The 20,445-nt window shown below is 63.5% G+C and overlaps 2 protein-coding genes across 2 annotated transcripts in view; both read right to left on the bottom strand.

Moving 5' to 3' along the window:
• Positions 1–7,465, bottom strand: part of LOC132328304 (deleted in malignant brain tumors 1 protein-like) — a 30,007-nt gene extending 22,542 nt beyond the window's left edge. Inside the window, exons 1-15 of the mRNA XM_059848147.1 lie at positions 6,694–7,465; positions 6,302–6,622; positions 5,893–6,213; positions 5,517–5,819; positions 5,129–5,443; positions 4,673–4,984; positions 4,289–4,597; positions 3,830–4,201; positions 3,605–3,748; positions 3,359–3,454; positions 3,063–3,146; positions 2,666–2,827; positions 2,401–2,483; positions 1,558–1,747; positions 1,340–1,414 (exon numbers count right to left, since the gene is read on the bottom strand). Of these exons, the coding sequence (XP_059704130.1) occupies positions 1,340–1,414; positions 1,558–1,747; positions 2,401–2,483; positions 2,666–2,827; positions 3,063–3,146; positions 3,359–3,454; positions 3,605–3,748; positions 3,830–4,201; positions 4,289–4,597; positions 4,673–4,984; positions 5,129–5,443; positions 5,517–5,819; positions 5,893–6,213; positions 6,302–6,622; positions 6,694–7,111 (3,505 nt within the window). The 5' untranslated portion in view covers positions 7,112–7,465. The remainder of the gene's footprint in view (positions 1–1,339; positions 1,415–1,557; positions 1,748–2,400; positions 2,484–2,665; positions 2,828–3,062; positions 3,147–3,358; positions 3,455–3,604; positions 3,749–3,829; positions 4,202–4,288; positions 4,598–4,672; positions 4,985–5,128; positions 5,444–5,516; positions 5,820–5,892; positions 6,214–6,301; positions 6,623–6,693) is intronic.
• A 4,566-nt stretch (positions 7,466–12,031) lies between these two features.
• LOC132328303 (uncharacterized) overlaps positions 12,032–20,445 on the bottom strand; it is a 31,809-nt gene continuing 23,395 nt past the window's right edge. The window contains 13 exon segments of the mRNA XM_059848146.1: positions 12,032–12,348; positions 12,531–12,683; positions 12,920–13,003; positions 13,216–13,311; positions 13,462–13,605; positions 13,687–14,058; positions 14,146–14,454; positions 14,530–14,898; positions 15,014–15,328; positions 15,402–15,704; positions 15,778–16,098; positions 16,187–16,507; positions 17,383–17,919. Coding sequence (XP_059704129.1) covers positions 12,233–12,348; positions 12,531–12,683; positions 12,920–13,003; positions 13,216–13,311; positions 13,462–13,605; positions 13,687–14,058; positions 14,146–14,454; positions 14,530–14,898; positions 15,014–15,328; positions 15,402–15,704; positions 15,778–16,098; positions 16,187–16,507; positions 17,383–17,919 — 3,440 coding nt within the window. The 3' untranslated portion in view covers positions 12,032–12,232.

Below are 20,445 nucleotides of genomic sequence, written 5' to 3'. Positions count from 1 at the left end.
AAGAGTGGGGCCCAAGGGCAGCAAGAAGGTGGAAGTGCATCAGGCAGGGTGAGGGACGGGCTGACACCATATGGAGGCAACTTAGGGAAGCCGTACTGGGGGAGCATGAGCTGGGCCCACACCAGGTGAGGAACTGAACACGCATAGCAACCCTGACCAAAAGGTGTGCAGGCTGAGGGCAGCAAGGGAGCTGGCAGGACATCTCTCCACGCACAGGCAGAAGACGGAGCCCTTGGCAGTGACCCTGTGCTGAGCTGGGAGGAGCTTGATGTGCTGCTAGCTGAGGTGAGACTCTGTGTGACACCAACAGGCAGATTCCATGCAAAGGGGACTATGACACTGGTGTGGCCCATAGGGTGACATGGGGCTATGGGTCAGGCAGCATGTGCCTGGACACAGGGAAAGGATGTGGGATGGGAGTAGAAAAGGAACACCTGGGGATGTCCCACAGAGCACACGTGGGATGGGATCTTGCAGTGGGCGTTCCAGACCATGGCACGGCCGCTGGGAGAAACACAGGGGCTCCTCGCCATAGTGCACAGACCAAGCAGCACACTCCACATGGCAAGCCATGAGAAAGCAGCCTCTGAGACACACCTACAACAACACAAAGGCAGCCAGAATGACAGCACAAAGAAGTCACAGAAGAAAACACTAACCGTCAACAGACCATACCAAAACGGCTCACACACAGAAAAACGGAAGGCAACATCCAGTGACACTCGAGAGACAAGAAGCGCAGTGAAAAGCTACAGAAACAACATGCCTGAGAAAATATCATAGGGTGAACTTAAAACAATATATTAACCAAGAGATGAGAAAAAAAACCACTTCTCATTAAAGAAAGGAAAAGAAGAAAAAGAAAAAAAAAGAAACAAATGCAAAACAAAAAGAGAAGGGGAGAGAAATCAATGAAATATCACCACAGGGAGGCAAAAGACCCCAGCCTACAACAGCCCCACAAAGGCACGCAGGGCACAGCGGCCCCTTCCCTCCTGCCCAGGCAAAACCAGAGCCCTGGTGGCCCCAAGAGATGCCTACAGCACCCGGTATTCCCAGGCGCTCTCCCATCCAAGTACTAACCGGGCCCGAGCCCGCTCTGCTGCCCAGATCAGGCGAGATCGGGCGTTCTCAGGCTGCTGTGGCCGCACGCACCCACCCGCCTGGCCCTCTGCAGCGCTCTCCAGCACTCCCCGCCACCCTCCCAAAGCACACCGCCGCCTCACCCTGCCCCACAACCACACCGCACACACACCCAAGCCCTGCCCACCTCACGCCTCTCCAACGCCTCCCACCCGAGCCTGCCTGCGAGCCTGCTGCTGCACCGGGCCCGCCTCACCTGCCGGCACCTCCCTCACAGCCACCTCACAGCCCACGCCCTCCTGCCCCTCTCGCAGCACCTCCGCCAGCCCGCCTGCCCGCTCCGCACCCTGCGCTCACTCACGGCCCTCACACGGCCCCTGCCGAGCCCGCCATTCCCGACACGGCCAGCCGGGCCTGCGCCACAGCCAGGGCCGCACCGACACCGCGCCTGCTTCACACCTCCCTCCCCACTACCTCCGACACCTTCTCCTCTTCTCCTGCCCCCTCCACGCCCAGGCTGAGCACGGACGGATTCAGCCAGGCCCTGCTGCACGAACTGGACGCCCTCCGGGCGCTGCAGCCCGGCCTCAACATCGGCAACCTCCCGGAGCACGACGTGCCGCAGGCAGGGGCCATGGCCCGCCTGCCCTGCCACCGCGGGGTGCTGCCGGGGGGCAGGAAGGCGCTGCCCTCCTTCAGGAGACCTCCCATCCTTTAGGAGAAGTCCTTCCAACAGCCAGAGCCATTCCCAGCCCGGTTCTCAGGGCTGAGAGTGGGGCTGAGCCTGCCCGACCCGTGGAGCACAGGGATTAGATCCTGCTGCATCTGTGGGGGGTCGGGGGGCGATCCTGCTCTCTGACTTTTGCCCTCGCTGTTGCTGGCAGCAGTTGTGTGCATTTGGCAGTCATAAAGACCCTGCAGAGAATCCCAGCACCGACATCTCCCACAGCTCTTCCCCATCAGCCCACCATTACCAAGGATGTTACTGTGGTTCCAGTTCCTGCATCACATCCTTGTCCCTGGCTGGTGTACCTGGGATGGAAGTGCCAGCCCCAGAATAAGGTTCTAGGCTGGGGATTGAGTCTCTGACAATGTAGGGTTTTAATAGGAAAAAAGAGAAATTCACTCTGAAATCCAAGAAAATCCCTACACAGGAGCGGTTTTCCTGCACCGCTGGACAGCAAGGGCTGATCTCTGTGGGCAGGGCCAGCCCTACCCTGGGGACAGGGCCCCACCACAGTGCCACACACCTGTCCCCAGGGCTGTGGCATGGCCAGGACATCCTCATGGCAATGTCCCCAGGGTGCTGCTGCCAACATCATCATAGTCCATGTGCTCTGGGATCTGTTCCGAAGGGTCTCCAGTGGCTCCTGAGTGACATGGAGGGGAGTAGATGCCACCTTGGGGACAGCACAGAAAGGTGCCTGAGGGGCCAGGCAGCTCTGTGTCCCCCTGACAGAGCCCACCTGGGCTCTGACCACAGCACCCATGGATCTGCTGCTGGGTCCTGCCCGCCCCCACAGCCAAAGCCTGCCATGGAGTGGCTCTGCAGAGGGGACACGGCAGCTGGGAGCCCTCTCACCTGTGGGGAGGACACAGATCCACCTCTGCCGTGCCACTGCCTCGGAGATGTCCCCAGTGCTGGCATCAGGGGGTTCCTGGGGCACATCCAGGACATCGTCATAGCCATCCAGGGTTCCTTGATCGGGCTGGGCAGGGGCATCTGGGAAAAGCAGAGGGGGATCTGGGAAAAGCAGAGGGGGACATGGCACTGACCAGTGGCCCTGGCAAGGCTCAGACTGCGCCATCCCTTCCAGCCTTTCCATTTGGGCACATGCTGGAGGCCCTTGGGTCCCACAGGGAAAGGCAATGTTTCCCTGCCCAGTAACAATGAGAGCAATATATCCTGTCAGACCCCCATCCCAGATGGGTCCCCACACCCCAGCTCTCCCTGCTGGGCTCCTGCCCTGTGGCCCTACCTGGGGCTGCCTCGGTGTCACTCCCCTGCACGCTGTCCCCGCTGTCAGACGGCAGCTTCTTCACCCATCCCTCCAACAGGGAACCTGCAGAGGATAAACAGGGATTGGGGGTGGCCTCAAGTGGCACCGCCGGTGACAGAACCTCACACCACAGAGCAGGGCTGCTCTGGGACCCAGGGACACCGACAGTCCATGGCCAGGAGCCCCTGCTGGGCCACCAAGAGCCAGAGGTGCCGTGGGGTTGTCAGGCAGAGCCTTCACTGCGGGCACAGCTGGGGCACAAGGGCTGCACCCACCTGGGGGAGTGGGCACCTCCTGGTACTCGGGCATGGCTTTGTAATCCAGCTCCTCATAGACAGCGTTGGAGATGGCATCTGCAGCTCTGCCAGGGCCTGGAAGGAGATGCAGCACTTACCTGGGGCCCCGGGCACTGTGGGGGTCAACAGGATCACCCCTGGCCACCTTCTGAGCTCTTCCACAGGGCAGGGGACCCTGGACCCCCCAAACGAGATCTGTCCCAACCCCCACCCACCGGGACCCACCTCGGCGTTGGGCACGGGCACGGCACAGCAGCAGGGCCAGGGCACCCAGGGACAGGCACAGCAGTGTCCCCAGCACCACGCACAGCACGGTGGGCACAGGCACAGACCCCACGGCCACTGCCCGGGCCGTTCTGCTGGGGACACCTGTGGGGACACAGGCAGGCAGTGAGGGGAGGGCGATCCCAGCCAGCCTGCTGTGGGGGATGCAGACACGGGCAGAGCTACCTGTGCTGGTGTCACCCTCTGCATATGGGCTAGTGTGTCCCTCAGTGATGCCATCACTGTGCTCCTCACACTCCACATGGACGTGCCCATCGGTGCCACAGCTCTGCAGGTGCCAGGGTGCTGAGGGGCACTGCCAGAGCGAGTGGGCCCCGTCCTCACAGCCCACCCAGGCCAGCCAGGCATCGGTCGGCTCCTGGGCAGGGACACCTGAGAGCCAGCCCCTGTCCCCACAGCCCAGCTGGCGGCAGACGGCGGCAGCAGTGCCGTTGCTGGTGCCGTTGATACACACGCGGCCCCAGGTGCCATTGTAGGAGACCTCCAGAAACCCGGCACAGCGCCCAGGGCCCTCTGCCAGCCTCACGGAGAGCTGCTCTGCAAGGGGGGCAGGGGGGTCACGGCACGACCAGGAACCCCCCGGGGCCTCTGCCGGGCACGGATCTGGGGCTGCCCGGCACTGACCTGAGCAGACGGCCCCTGCCCCGCCGCCGCTCCCGCACTCGCGCCGTTCCGTGCGCCCGCAATCCCACAGAGACCCCTCGGAGCCGGAGCAGTCGGGGCTGTACGGCCACAGCGGCCCCGTGCCGGCACCGAAGCGCGCCCAGCCCGGGGCCTCCAGGGCCGTGCCACAGCCCAGCTCCCGGCACACAACGACCGCGTCCTGCAGCTCCCAGCCTTCCCCGCAGACCGAGCTCCAGCTGCCTCCGGAATAGACCTCCACACGGCCGGCACAGCGCCCAGGGCTCCCCACCAGCCTCACCTGCAGGCTGCCTGCGGGCAGGGAAGGAATGGGCTGGGGTGGCTGCTTGCAGCATCGGCACCTCCATCCCTTCTCGGGACACCCACCTGAGCAGACAATGACCATCTCCTCAAGGCTGCTGTTTGCTGCAGGGCCCATGCCCGAAATGCTGTCCATCTCTTCAGTCATGATGTCCACCTCGCTAGGGCTGCTGCTCGATGTAGGAGGGCTACCCAAGGCAGTGTAAACATCCTTGGGAAGGCCACAGCCCAGCACCGCACATACCATGTACACATCCCATGACTTCCACTGCTCCAGAGGCACACGGCGCCAGGCTGGGCTGGTTATGGTCTCCTCCAAGCGCCCATCGCACAAGCTCTGACCACCCACCAGCCTCAGGGATGGGACAAAGCCAACACCTGAAAATTCACCAGCAGAGCCATGGGGCTGTAGCACCTGGCTCACACCATACTTCACTCTAAAACATCCATGTATCTTATGCTTATAATTCTTGGCAGGGTCACAGACGCTCTTAAGGCGCCACAAAGAGCACCCGTACACACCTGAGCAGTTGACGGCGGCGGCGTTTCCAGGGGCACACGGGGGCTTCCCCAGCACGGCCACGGGGCACTCGCCCAGGTGCCGCTCGCTCCCGCTGCAGCCGAAGGCGTGCGGCCGCAGCGGCCCCTCCCCGCTGCCGAAGGAGCCTCCCGCGGGCACGCTGAAGGCGCGGCCGCAGCCCAGGTGGCGGCACAGGACGTGCGCATCGGCCAGGTCCCACTCGCTGGCGCACACCGAGCCCCACGTCCCCCTCACTGCCACCTCCACTCGCCCGGAGCATCCCGAGCTGCCGTTCCCCAGCCGGAAGCCCGAGTAGGCTGTGACAGGAACAGCGTTGAGAGCACTGATGGCTCAGGCACCCCAACTGCCCCCGGCGTCCCCGGCACTTACAGGAGCAGATGACGCTGGCAGGGCCGGTGCAGCCCTGGCTCTGGGGCGGACGCCGGACACAGGCACTGAGCAGGGGCTCGCTGCCATTGCACTGGAAGCCCCCGTCCCAGAGCGATCCCGACACTGCCCCAAAACGGCCACTGCCGGCGATCGCGACCACCTCACCGCAGCCCAGCTCCCTGCACACCACCTGGGCCACCTTCATGTCCACCTCATCCTCACAGACACCGACCCAGGCCCGGCTCTGACGCACCTCCAGCCGCCCGGCACAGCCTCCATCGCCACCAACCAGCCGTGAAAAGCCTGCGGGAGCAGTGCAGAGCCAGTGACAAGGGATGTGCACGAAGTGCCACGTGCCCTAAAGCCCAGCTCCTACCTTGGCAGACAACGGCGGTGTCAAAGTCATTGATGCTAACGTTATAGGGTCCCCAGCCACGGATCTCGCAGTCCCAGAGCGTGGCCTCGTCGCCACTGCAGTCCACCAGGGCCAGGCTGACGAGCCCGTCCCCTAGGCCAAAGTGCTCGTGGGCGGAGGAGGCTCCGGAAGCCGAGCCACAGCCCAGCTGCTGGCAAACCACCTCGGCGTCCTCCATGTCCCAGTTGTCGTCTGCCACCGAGCCCCAGTGTCCCTGCAGCTTCACCTCCACCCTCCCGGCACAGGGATTGCTGCCGTCCGACAGCCTCAGCTCCACAGCATCTGCACAGGGGCACCGGCACGACTCAGACCAGCCCGCGATGCTCCAGAACAAGGTGGCTGTCCCAGCACGGCCAGCGTGTCCGCTCACCTGTGCAGGTCACCCCCACATCCTGCTCGTGGCCGCACAAATGCTGGCCCCAGCCGAAGTGCGGACAGTACTCCAGCTCATCCTCGTTGCCGTTGCAGAAGAAGGGCTGCAGCCAGATCCGCCCGCTGCCCTGTCCGAAAGGGGCGTGCAGGGACGCCCTGGCCACCCGGCCACAGCCCAGCTGTCGGCACACCACCTCGGCCCAGCGAGCCTCCCAGTCGAAGTCGAAGACGCACACGGAGCCCCACTCACCGTCGTGCTTCACCTCCACGCGCCCGGCACAGCGCCCGCCGCCGCCCACCAGACGCAGCTGCCCGGAGCCTGCGGCACGGAGGCTGCTGAGCCGGGCCCGCCGCCGCCGCGGACCCCGCTCCCGCCCGCCCGGCACTCACCCCCGCACAGCCGCACGCACACGAGCAGCCCCAGAGCCACCAGAGGTCCCATGGCCACCGGCCCCCAGCCAGCGCAGCCAGGCCACCTCTCGCCAGCGCCCGAGCCAGTGCACGCAGCAGCAGCAGCAGCACCGGGGCAGCCTTTATCAGGCACCTCATCTCCCGGCTGCGGGGCCGCGGCCTCCAATAACCTGCTCCGTGCCCAAATATGAGCCTCGCCTGCGCCTCTGCCGTCACACACCTCGCCACAGTGGGCTGCCACCCGGATGTCCCCGGGGGGAGACAGCCCCCCCCCCACAGCACCTGCCCTGCGGGGGCCCTTCCTGCATGCCCCGGGGCTCCAACGCTGCTGCTGCAGCCTGCCAAGAGCCATCCTGATGGCGAGGACGGGCTTCAACCCACATCCTACCAAGAGCATCCACGCAACCACCTGTAGCTCGGGCACCTGCAGAGCTCAAAGCCCCACGCTCGGGGCGCTCCCCTCCCGCCTGCTCGCAGCCCCCGCGGGGGGTGGCAGAGGCCCCCGGCTCTCGGCGGGGCTGCCAGCTGCCAGCGGCCCGGTCCCTCGCGGCGGCGCTGCCACATGGCGCTGCTGCCGCAGCTGCGGCCCCGCGCTCGCCTCGCCGCCAGGGCAGGAAGGAGGCGGTTACCCCCCGGCGGCTCCCGGCCTCGCCAGCGACCGCACGCGCCTCCCGACACCTGCGCTGCCGCCCAGAACGCCGCGGCTCCGCCGCCCCTGCCCCGCCGCTCCGGGCCCCTGCAGCCCGCCAGCCGAGCACGGCAGGAAACTTCCCGCACTCTCACCCTTCACAGGACTCTCTGGCAGGGCATTCCCAGCGCAGGGATCCCCTTGCTCTGATGGCACGGACACCCATTCACAGCTACGGCTCCACTGATTTCCCCGCTGGCCCCGGAGGTTCCCCAAACAACCATTACCACAGCCAGACCTCACGTTTGCTCATCCGTTTCCTCCCCACCTTTCCCATGGCACAGTCACTCAGCTACTGCTGCAGGAACACGGAAACAGCCCCAGAGCTGTCTCCCAGGAGAGCCGCAAGCAAATGAAGAGGGCTATGTCCGTGTCACATTCCAAGCAAAAAACTCCACCCTAAAGGCTCTCTTCCTCCTGATCCCCGTATCCCGCTGTCTCTCTCAGTGTCCCTCACCTGCCCGGGACCACAATTTCCCCGGCCCTTTGTTGTGCAAACGATCGCCACTTCCCGGACTCTCTTCCCGGGCTTTCGCGCAGAGCAAACGGAGCCGCTGGAACTGCAGCTGCTGCCCAGACATCGGCACCGCAGCCATTCCTGCCCGGCACCACGTCCCGGTCCCTCGCTGTGCGGCGGCGGGAGGAGCTGCCCTGCCCCATCCCGCCGCGCTGCCGGGCACTGCGGCACCGGGCACTGTCCGGGACTGCTCCGCTCACAGACGCGCCCGCCGCACGGAGCCCACACCGGGCCCGGTGGGGCGGGCCACCCGAACCGGAGGACACTGGCTGGGTGCGTGGGTGCTGCTGTCCCGGCCACAAGGGACAGGAGATCTCCGGGTCCACGGATACCTCTGGGGGCCCTTGGGGAGGCTCTGAGATTGTTTCCCGGGAGTTCTCATTGGGATGCGCTGCTGCGAGCACCTCAGCCACTGCTCCGCCCTTCCCACCTGGAGCAGCTCAGCAAGCAGAGGCCAAAGCCAAGGCTGGGGCAGGGGGTTGTTCCTGCCTGGCATCATAGCCATGCACTGGGGGTGTTCCCCAGTGCAAGCAGCGCCTCTCCAAACCATTTCTTGTCTCGCCAACAGAACAGGCAACCCCAATTGCAGCCCCAGGGCCAGCTGCAAGCAGTCACTGTCTACAGCCAGGACTCTGTGCCCCAACAGGTGAGCCCTGGATGTGACACCTGGTGCACCCGCAGGAGGAACTGTTGGGGTTCTCCTGGCATGTCCATTTGCCTCGGCCAAGAAAAGGAAACACAGTGGTCAGCTACTGGGGGTCCACCACATTATGACCCCCAAGAAACAGGCAATTCTACCGCCCTGAAAGGATTGGTATGTTTGGTGCAGGGTGGGTGATGGAGGGGGAGAGGGCAAGGGAGGTGACAGACCTTGCCACAGCCATGGCTTCAGCCCGTGATGGCGGCACTGACCCCATGCCCACTTCCCTGGGGACAGGAGAACGAGGATGAGTGTGCAGCATGCCGTGATGGTGGTGAACTCATCTGCTGTGACAGCTGCCCCAGGGCCTTTCACCTTGCCTGCCTGGTGCCCCCGCTGCCCCACGTCCCCAGGTGAGTCCCAGGGCACACACGGATGCCAGTGCCCCCCTGCCGTCCCTCCCTGCTCTGCTCCCACTGTGCAGCGGCATGTGGCGATGTGGCTCCTGGGTGGAGAACGTGACTGAACCAGGCCAGCTGCTGGAGGCAGACTTGCCCGTGGAGAGAGCCCCCGAGATCCTGGGGGAGGCAGCGCGGGACACCCAGCCGGGTGGAGAGGAGGGGAGCGTCTGCAGCTGCTGCTGCACCCGGATCCCCACTCCCCACCACTGTCCTGCTCCCAGTGGGGACCCCGGGTGAGCTCCCCATCACGCCCCACATCCCAGCCTCAGTTCCTCCCCGGAGGGTCCTGCCCTGACAGTCTCTGTCACCCCTGATTGTTTAGGGGGCTACAGCTGTGCATGTCCTGCATGGGCAACCTGGACACAGGCAGCCTGGGCACCACTGCAGCAGCTGCAGACCAACTGCTTCCAGCAGCCAAGCTCAGCACAAGCAGTGCCAGCAGCGGGCTGGGAGAGCAAGAGTGGGGCCCAAGGGCAGCAAGAAGGTGGAGGTGCATCAGGCAGGGTGAGGGACGGGCTGACACCATATGGAGGCAACTTAGGGAAGCCGCACTGGGGGAGCATGAGCTGGGCCCACACCAGGTGAGGAACTGAACACGCATAGCAACCCTGACCAAAAGGTGTGCAGGCTGAGGGCAGCAAGGGAGCTGGCAGGACATCGCTCCATGCACAGCCAGAGGATGGATCATTGGCAGTGACCCTGTGCTGAGCCGGGAGGAGCTTGATGTGCTGCTAGCTGAGGTGAGACTCTGTGTGACACCAACAGGCAGATTCCATGCAAAGGGGACCATGACACTGGTGGTATTCACATGCCCTCTGAACAGAGGGAAACTGTGAGACAAGCAGAGTCGAAGGAAAATGCAATTCTTATCTCACTTGCTGTGCCTGTGTTGTGCTAAAGTAGAAAGCAATATGGAGATTGTTCACCCAAAGTGAGGATGGTTTGTTCCCTTGGCCTGTCAGGGCCAAGAAGTGTGTGTGTGTGGGACTGTCACGGGACCGTCACGAGAGAATCAGAGCTGAGTGCAGTGCTGTGCAGGTGAGAGCAAGAGTGAGTGCTTGGCAGATTCAGTTTAGATACAATGCACATAGTCTAGCATAATAAAGTAACTCATTAGCCTTCTGATGATGGGGTCAGATGCATCATTCTCTCTCCCCTTCGTTGGAGTCGAGGTTGATTTCAAGAGTCATTGGTGTGGCCCAAAGGGTGACATGGGCCTATGGGTCAGGCAACATGTGCCTGGACACAGGGAAAGGATGTGGGATGGGAGTAGAAAAGGAACACCTGGGGATGTCCCACAGAGCACACGTGGGATGGGATCTTGCAGTGGGCGTTCCAGACCATGGCACGGCCGCTGGGAGAAACACAGGGGCTCCTCGCCATAGTGCACAGACCAAGCAGCACACTCCACATGGCAAGCCATGAGAAAGCAGCCTCTGAGACACACCTACAACAACACAAAGGCAGCCAGAATGACAGCACAAAGAAGTCACAGAAGAAAACACTAACCGTCAACAGACCATACCAAAACGGCTCACACACAGAAAAATGGAAGGCAACATCCAGTGACACTCGAGAGACAAGAAGCGCAGTGAAAAGCTACAGAAACAACATGCCTGAGAAAATATCATAGGGTGAACTTAAAACAATATATTAACCAAGAAATGAGAAAAAAAATACTTGTAAAAAAAAGGAAAAGAAGAAAAGGAAACCAAAAGAAACAAATGCAAAACAAAAAAGAGAAGGGGAGAGAAATCAATGAAATATCACCACAGGGAGGCAAAAGACCCCAGCCTACAACAGCCCCACAAAGGCACGCAGGGCACAGCGGCCCCTTCCCTCCTGCCCAGGCAAAACCAGAGCCCTGGTGGCCCCAAGAGATGCCTACAGCACCCGGTATTCCCAGGCGCTCTCCCATCCAAGTACTAACCGGGCCCGAGCCCGCTCTGCTGCCCAGATCAGGCGAGATCGGGCGTTCTCAGGCTGCTGTGGCCGCACGCACCCACCCGCCTGGCCCTCTGCAGCGCTCTCCAGCACTCCCCGCCACCCTCCCAAAGCACACCGCCGCCTCACCCTGCCCCACAACCACACCGCACACACACCCAAGCCCTGCCCACCTCACGCCTCTCCAACGCCCCCCACCCGAGCCTGCCTGCGAGCCTGCTGCTGCACCGGGCCCGCCTCACCTGCCGGCACCTCCCTCACAGCCACCTCACAGCCCACGCCCTCCTGCCCCTCTCGCAGCACCTCCGCCAGCCCGCCTGCCCGCTCCGCACCCTGCGCTCACTCACGGCCCTCACACGGCCCCTGCCGAGCCCGCCATTCCCGACACGGCCAGCCGGGCCTGCGCCACAGCCAGGGCCGCACCGACACCGCGCCTGCTTCACACCTCCCTCCCCACTACCTCCGACACCTTCTCCTCTTCTCCTGCCCCCTCCACGCCCAGGCTGAGCACGGGCGGATTCAGCCAGGCCCTGCTGCACGAACTGGACGCCCTCCGGGCGCTGCAGCCCGGCCTCAACATCGGCAACCTCCCGGAGCACGACGTGCCGCAGGCAGGGGCCATGGCCCGCCTGCCCTGCCACCGCGGGGTGCTGCCGGGGGGCAGGAAGGCGCTGCCCTCCTTCAGGAGACCTCCCATCCTTTAGGAGAAGTCCTTCCAACAACCAGAGCCATTCCCAGCCCGGTTCTCAGGGCTGAGAGTGGGGCTGACCCTGCCCGACCCTCGGGGCCCAGGGATGAGATCCTGCTGCATCTCTGGGGTGGGTGTCCGGGTCCTGGCCTCTGCCGTTTGCCCTCGCTGTTGCTGGCAGTAGTTTTGTGCATTTGGCAGTCATAAAGACCCTGCAGAGAATCCCAGCCCCAACATCTCCCACAGCTCTTCCCCATTAGCCCACCATTGCCAAGGATGTTACTGTGGTTCCAGTTCCTGCATCATATCCTTGTCCCTGGCTGGTGTACCTGGGATGGAAGTGCCAGCCCCAGAATAAGGTTCTAGGCTGGGGACTGAGTCTCTGACAAGGTAGGGTTTTAATAGGAAAAAAGGGAAATTCACTCTGAAATCCAAGAAAATCCCTACACAGGAGCTGTTTTCCTGCCAGGCTGGACAGCAAGGGCTGATCTCTGTGAGCAGGGCCAGCCCTCTCTGGGGACAGGGCCCCACCACAGTGCCACACACGTGTCCCCAGGGCTTTGGCACGGCCAGGACATCCTCATGGCAATGTCCCCAGGGTGTTGCTGCCAACATCATCATAGTCCATGTGCTCTGGGATCTGTTCCGAGGGGTCTCCATTGGTTCCTGGGTGACATGGAGGGGAGTAGATCCCACCTTGGGGACAGAAAAGAAAGGTGCCTGAGGGGCCAGGCAGTTCTGTGTCCCCCTGACAGAGCCCACCTGGGCTCTGACCACAGCACCCATGGATCTGCTGCTGGGTCCTGCCCGCCCCCACAGCCAAAGCCTGCCATGGAGTGGCTCTGCAGAGGGGACAGGGCAGCTGGGAGCCCTCTCACCTGTGGGGAGGACAGAGATCCACCTCTGCCGTGCCACTGCCTCGGAGATGTCCCCAGTGCTGGCAGCGGGGGGCACATCCAGGACATCGTCATAGCCATCCAGGGTTCCTTGATCGGGCTGGGCAGGGGGATCTGGGAAAAGCAGAGGGGGATCTGGGAAAAGCAGAGGGGGACATGGCACTGACCAGTGGCCCTGGCAAAGCTCAGGCTCTGCCATCCCTTCCAGCCTTTCCATTTGGGCACATGCTGGAGGCCCTTGGGTTCCACAGGGAAAGGCAATGTTTCCCTGCCCAGTAACAACGAGAGCAATATATCCTGTCAGGCCCCCCATCCCAGATGGGTCCCCACACCCCAGCTCTCCCTGCTGGGCTCCTGCCCTGTGGCCCTACCTGGGGCTTCCTTGCTGTCACTCCCCTGCACGCTGTCCCCTCTGTCATACAGTAGCTTCTTCACCCATCCCTCCAACAGGGAACCTGCAGGGGATAAACAGGGATTGGGGGTGGCCTCAAGTGGCACCGCAGGTGACAGAACCTCACACCACAGATCAGGGCTGCTCTGGGACCCAGGGACACCCACAGCCCATGGCCAGGAGCCCCTGCTGGGCCACCAGGAGCCAGAGGTGCCGTGGGGCTGTCAGGAAGAGCCTTCACTGCGGGCACAGCTGGGGCACAAGGGCTGCACCCACCTGGGGGAGTGGGCACCTCCTGGTACTCGGGCATGGCTTTGTAATCCAGCTCCTCGTAGACAGCGTTGGAGATGGCATCTGCAGCACTGCCAAGACCTTGGAGGAGATGCAGCACTTACCTGGGGCCCCGGGCACTGTGGGGGTCAACAGGATCACCGCTGGCCACCTTCTGAGCTCTTCCACAGGGCAGGGGACCCTGGACCCCCCAAACGAGATCTGTCCCAACCCCCACCCACCGGGACCCACCTCGGCGTTGGGCACGGGCACGGCACAGCAGCAGGGCCAGGGCACCCAGGGACAGGCAGAGCAGCGTCCCCAGCACCACGCACAGCACGGTGGGCACAGGCACAGACCCCACGGCCACTGCCAGGGGCGTTCTGCTGGGGACACCTGTGGGGACACAGGCAGGCAGTGAAGGGAGGGCGATCCCAGCCAGCCTGCTGTGGGGGATGCAGGCACGGGCAGAGCTACCTGTACTGGTGCCACCCTCTGCATATGGGCTAGTGTGTCCCTCAGTGATGCCATCACTGTCCTCCTCACACTCCACATGGACGTGCCCATCGGTGCCACAGCTCTGCAGGTGCCAGGGTGCTGAGGGGCACTGCCAGAGCGAGCGGGCCCCGTCCTCACAGCCCACCCAGGCCAGCCAGGCGTCGGTCGGCTCCTGGGCAGGGACACCTGAGAGCCAGACCCTGTCCCCACAGCCCAGCTGGTTGCAAACGGCGGAAGCAGTGCCGGGGCTGGTGCCGTTGGCACACACGCGGCCCCATGTTCCATTGTAGGAGACCTCCAGAAACCCGGCACAGCGCCCAGGGCCCTCTGCCAGCCTCACGGAGAGCTGCTCTGCAAGGGGGGCAAGGGGGTCACGGCACGACCAGGAACCCCCCGGGGCCTCTGCCGGGCACGGATCTGGGGCTGCCAGGCACTGACCTGAGCAGACGGCCCCTGCCCCGCCGCCGCTCCCGCACTCGCGCCGTTCCGTGCGCCCGCAATCCCACAGAGACCCCTCGGAGCCGGAGCAGTCGGGGCTGTACGGCCACAGCGGCCCCGTGCCGGCACCGAAGCGCGCCCAGCCCGGGGCCTCCAGGGCCGTGCCACAGCCCAGCTCCCGGCACACAACGACCGCGTCCTGCAGCTCCCAGCCTTCCCCGCAGACCGAGCTCCAGCTGCCTCCGGAATAGACCTCCACACGGCCGGCACAGCGCCCAGGGCTCCCCACCAGCCTCACCTGCAGGCTGCCTGCGGGCAGGGAAGGAATGGGCTGGGGTGGCTGCTTGCAGCATCGGCACCTCTATCCCTTCTCGGGACACCCACCTGAGCAGACAATGTAGGTTCCATGAGGGATGTCAGCTGGTGCAGTGGTCATGTACCGGTAGTCGGCCCAAAAATAATTCTCAGAAATAGTCCTTGTGGCCAGATCAGTGGTCATCCTCTTGATTTTTTTGATAACCATTTTTAAGATGTCCCACTCCTTCTGGCTGATTTCCCTCAGGAAGCACTGCCCAATGACAACACGACTCTTCTCCAGTCCTCCACAGCCCAGCTCCAAGCACACGTTGCTCAAATTCCGAAGGAGCGAAACCTCTCCTGGCACACGGCGCCACTCCCCGGTGCTTATGGCCAACTCCAGAAACCCCTCACACCGGGTCTCACCCTTCACCAGCCTCAGGGACTCGACGGTGCCTGTAACATAGACAAACTCAGCCCTTCATCAAAAAATAAACCTATATCTCCTGATATCAATACTTGGCAGGGTCCCAAAAGCCCTTTAGGCTCCTCTCAGAGCCACCACACCCACCTGAGCAGTTGACGGCGGCGGCGTTTCCGGGGGCACACGGGGGCTTCCCCAGCACGGCCACGGGGCACTCGCCCGGGTGCCGCTCGCTCCCGCTGCAGCCGAAGGCGTCCGGCCGCAGCGGCCCCTCCCCGCTGCCGAAGGAGCCTCCCGCGGGCACGCTGAAGGCGCGGCCGCAGCCCAGGTGGCGGCACAGGACGTGCGCATCGGCCAGGTCCCACTCGCTGGCGCACACCGAGCCCCACGTCCCCCTCACTGCCACCTCCACTCGCCCGGAGCATCCCGAGCTGCCGTTCCCCAGCCGGAAGCCCGTGTAGGCTGTGACAGGAACAGCGTTGAGAGCACTGATGGCTCAGGCACCCCAACTGTCCCCGGCGTCCCCGGCACTTACAGGAGCAGATGACGCTGGCGGGGCCGGTGCAGCCCTGGCTCCGGGGCGAACGCCGGGCACAGGCACTGAGCAGGGGCTCGCTGCCATTGCACTGGAAGCCCCCGTCCCAGAGCGATCCCGACACTGCCCCAAAACGGCCACTGCCGGCGATCGCGACCACCTCACCGCAGCCCAGCTCCCTGCACACCACCTGGGCCACCTTCATGTCCACCTCATCCTCACAGACACCGACCCAGGCCTGGTCCTGACGCACCTCCAGCCTCCCGGCACAGCCTCCATAGCCACCAACCAGCCGTGAAAAGCCTGCATGAGCAGTGCAGGGCCAGTGACAAGGAATGTGCACGAAGTGCCACATGCCCTCAAGGCCAGCTCCTACCTTGGCAGACAACGGCAGAGTCCAAGTCATTGATGCTGCTGTTATAGGGTCCCCAGCCACGGATCTCGCAGTCCCAGAGCGTGGCCTCATCCCCACTGCAGTCCACCAGGGCCAGGCTGACGAGCCCGTCCCCTACGCCAAAGTGCTCGACGGCGAAGTAGGCTCCGGAAGCCGAGCCGCAGCCCAGCTGCTGGCAAACCACCTCGGCGTCCTTCACGTCCCAGCTGTCGTCTGCCACCGAGCCCCAGTGTCCCTGCAGCTTCACCTCCACCCTCCCGGCACAGGGATTGCCGCCGCCCGACAGCCTCAGCTCCACAGCATCTGCACAGGGGCACCGGCACGACTCAGACCAGCCCGCGATGCTCCAGAACAAGGTGGCTGTCCCAGCACGGCCAGCGTGTCCCCTCACCTGTGCAGGTCACCCCCACATCCTGCTCGTGGCCGCACAAATGCCGGCCCCAACCGAAGTGCGAGCAGTTCCTGAGCACGTCCTCGGTGCCGTTGCAGAAGAAGGGCTGCAGCCAGATCCGCCCGCTGCCCTGCCCGAACGGGGCGGACGAGGACGCCCTGGCCACCCGGCCACAGCCCAGCTGCCGGCACACCACCTCGGCCCAGCGAGCTTCCCCGTCCCGCCCCAAGAAGCACACGGAGCCCCACTCACCGTCGTGCTTCACCTCCACGCGCCCGGCACAGCGCCCGCCGCCACCCACCAGACGCAGCTGCCCGGAGCCTGCGGCACGGAGGCTGCTGAGCCGGGCCCGCCGCCGCCGCGGACCCCGCTCCCGCCCGCCCGGCACTCACCCCCGCACAGCCGCACGCACACGAGCAGCCCCAGAGCCACCAGAGGTCCCATGGCCACCGGCCCCCAGCCAGCGCAGCCCGGCCACCTCTCGCCAGCGCCCGAGCCAGTGCACGCAGCAGCAGCAGCAGCACCGGGGCAGCCTTTATCAGGCGCCTCATCTCTCGGCTGCGGGGCCGCGGCCTCCAATAACCTGCTCCGTGCCCAAATATGAGCCTCGCCTGCGCCTCTGCCGTCACACACCTCGCCACAGTGGGCTGCCACCCGGATGTCCCCGGGGGGAGACAGCCCCCCCCCACAGCACCTGCCCTGCGGGGCCCTTCCTGCATGCCCTGGGGCTCCAACGCTGCTGCTGCTGCAGCCTGCCAAGAGCCATCCTGATGGCGGGACGGGCTTCAGCCCACATCCTACCAAGAGCATCCACGCAACCACCTGTAGCTCGGGCACCTGCAGAGCTCAAAGCCCCACGCTCGGGGCGCTCCCCTCCCGCCTGCTCGCAGCCCCCGCGGGGGGTGGCAGAGGCCCCCGGCTCTCGGCGGGGCTGCCAGCTGCCAGCGGCCCGGTCCCTCGCGGCGGCGCTGCCACATGGCGCTGCTGCCGCAGCTGCGGCCCCGCGCTCGCCTCGCCGCCAGGGCAGGAAGGAGGCGGTTACCCCCCGGCGGCTCCCGGCCTCGCCAGCGACCGCACGCGCCTCCCGACACCTGCGCTGCCGCCCAGAACGCCGCGGCTCCGCCGCCCCTGCCCCGCCGCTCCGGGCCCCTGCAGCCCGCCAGCCGCGCACGGCAGGAAACTTCCCGCACTCTCACCCTTCACAGGACTCTCTGGCAGGACATTCCCAGCGCAGGGATCCCCTTGCTCTGATGGCACTGACACCCATTCACAGTTGCGGCTCCACTGATTTCCCCGCTGCCCGGGACCACAATTTCCCCGGCCCTTTGTTGTGCAAACGATCGCCACTTCCCGGACTCTCGTACCGGGCTCCCGCGCAGAGCAAAGGGAGCAGCTGGAACTGCAGCTGCTGCCCAGCCACCGGCACCGCAGCCATTCCTGCCCGGCACCACGTCCCGGTCCCTCGCTGTGCGGCGGCGGGAGGAGCTGCCCTGCCCCATCCCGCCGCGCTGCCGGGCACTGCGGCACCGGGCACTGTCCGGGGCTGCTCCGCTCAAAGACGCACGCACAGCACGGAGCCCACACCGGGCCCGGTGGGACGGGCCACCCGAACCGGAGGGCACTGGCTGGGTGCGTGGGTGGCTGCTGTCCCGGCCACAAGGGACAGGAGATCTCCGAGTTCACGGATACCTCTGGAGCCCTTGGGAAGTCTCTGAGATTGTTTCCCAGGAGTTCTCATGGGCTGCGGTGTTGCCGCCTCAGCAGCCCCTCCTGCTTCTGCGAGCACCTCAGCCACTGCTCTGCCCTTCCCACCTGGAGCAGCTCAGCAAGCAGAGGCCAAAGCCAAGGCTGTGGCAGGGAGTTGTTCCTGCCTGGCTTCATAGCCACAGCCTGCTGGTGTCCCCCAGTGCATGCAGCGCCTCCCCAAACCATTTCTTGTCTCGCCAACAGAACAGGGAATACCAGTTGATGCCCCAGGGCCAGCTGCAAGCAGTCACTGTCTACAGCCAGGAGCCTGTGCCCCACCAGGTGAGCCCTGGATGCGTGTCATGGTTTGACCCCATGCCAGTCCCCCCATGAAAATACCTTCTCCCTGGTGTCTGCTGTGAGATGTGATCAGAAATACAGCAAAGCAGGCTCCAGCTTAGGAATAAAAGGGGAAAAACTTTATTAGATTACAACTATATATAAAAAGAAACACACAGAACTCGGAACGAAAACCTTCCAAAAACATCCCTCCTCCCCCCACCAAGTTTCCAATACATCCACCCCTCAGATCATCAACTCTCATCCCATCACCACCCTTTAGATAATCAATTCTCAGTTCATCAAGGACAGAGGAGTCCCTCTTGTACCATAGGCTTCCCCAGGAAACACAGTTGAAACCTCCTGTGTTACCATAACACGTGGCCCTGCCCGGAGATCTTTTGCCATAGTGACATCTTCCTTCCATGCCCAGTGCTCTCACCACTGCGCATGGACCAGAGCTGCTTCTGGGGTTTTCCTTTTTAAGGGTGCTTCGCCCAGTTCCAAAAAAAAAAAGCACAGTCTCTCACTTTTGGGACACCCGTGCCCCCCAAATTTCACCCCTTGAGGCTGAGGGGTCTCGAGAACAGAAATCTTCTTCTTCTTCTTCTTCTTCTTCTTCTTCTTCTTCTTCTTCTTCTTCTTCTTTTTCTTCTTCTTCTTCTTCTTCTTCTTCTTCTTCTTCTTTGAAGACGGAGGGCACCACCACCACCCTCCTCACCCGTCGTCTCTCTTCACGCCACTCCTTCACATAACATCACTGCACTCGCTTGGCTCCAAGCCATTGCCTCCCTCCTAAATGCAGTCTCTGGGCCACAGGAAAAGTGGTTCTGTCCATGTCTATACAAGGAAAGTCCCACCAAAGACCACTCCATCGTTTCCTCCCACCTAATATTTTTTTCAGCTTCTCTCGTCACCCATTTCCACTTATTTCATCTCTATCTCTCTTCTCATTCAACTCCAGGAGGAATCAGCATTTGTAAGGTTTCCAGCATCCAAGAAAAGGGGTAAAAGTCTCAGGCTCTGCCTGTCCAGAACTTCCACGGCTGCCCTGCAGGGCACCTTCTCACAGCACCCCCCCCTCCTCCTTCACTCCGGCCATGCTATCAAATTTCAAGGTGGCACAAGCACAGGGAGCGACTCCCTCCCTCTATTTCACACCTTGCCACAGCAATGGCTTCAGCCCGTGATGGTGGCACTGACCCCATGCCCACTTCCCTGGGGACAGGAGAACGAGGATGAGTGTGCAGCATGCCGTGATGGTGGTGAACTCATCTGCTGTGACGGCTGCCCCAGGGCATTTCACCTTGCCTGCCTGGTGCCCCCACTGCCCCACGTCCCCAGGTGAGTCCCAGGGCACACAGGGATGCCAGCGCCCCCCTGCCGTCCCTCCCTGCTCTGCTCCCACTGTGCAGCGGCACGTGGCGATGTGGCTCCTGGGTGGAGAACGTGACTGAACCAGGCCAGCTGCTGGAGGCAGACTTGCCCGTGGAGAGACCCCCCGAGATCCTGGAGGAGGCAGCGCGGGACACCCAGCCGGGTGGAGAGGAGGGGAGCGTCTGCAGCTGCTGCTGCACCCGGATCCCCACTCCCCACCACTGTCCTGCTCCCAGTGGGGACCCCAGGTGAGTTCCCCATCACGCCCCACATCCCAGCCTCAGTTCCTCCCCGGAGGGTCTTTCCCTGACAGTCTCTGTCACCCTTGATGGTATAGGGGACTACAGCTGTGCATGTCCTGCATGGGCACCTGGACACAGGCAGCCTGGGCACCACTGCAGCAGCTGCAGACCAACTGCTTCCAGCAGCCAAGCTCAGCACAAGCAGTGCCAGCAGCGGGCTGGGAGAGCAAGAGTGGGGCCCAAGGGCAGCAAGAAGGTGGAGGTGCGTCAGGCAGGGTGAGGGACGGGCTGACACCATATGGAGGCAACTTAGGGAAGCCGCACTGGGGGAGCGTGAGCTGGGCCCACACCAGGTGAGGAACTGAACACGCATAGCAAGCCTGACCAAAAGGTGTGCAGGCTGAGGGCAGCAAGGGAGCTGGCAGGACATCTCTCCATGCACAGCCAGAGGATGGAGCATTGGCAGTGACCCTGTGCTGAGCCGGGAGGAGCTTGATGTGCTGCTAGCTGAGGTGAGACTCTGTGTGACACCAACAGACAGATTCCATGCAAAGGGGACCATGTCATTGGTGGTATTCACATGCCCCCTGAACAGAGGGAAACTGTGAGACAAGC

This window comes from Haemorhous mexicanus, chromosome 6, assembly GCF_027477595.1.
Source record: "Haemorhous mexicanus isolate bHaeMex1 chromosome 6, bHaeMex1.pri, whole genome shotgun sequence".
Lineage (NCBI taxonomy): Eukaryota > Metazoa > Chordata > Aves > Passeriformes > Fringillidae > Haemorhous > Haemorhous mexicanus.
Note: the sequence above shows the minus strand (reverse complement) of the source record. Positions and strands in the feature narration are given on the sequence as shown.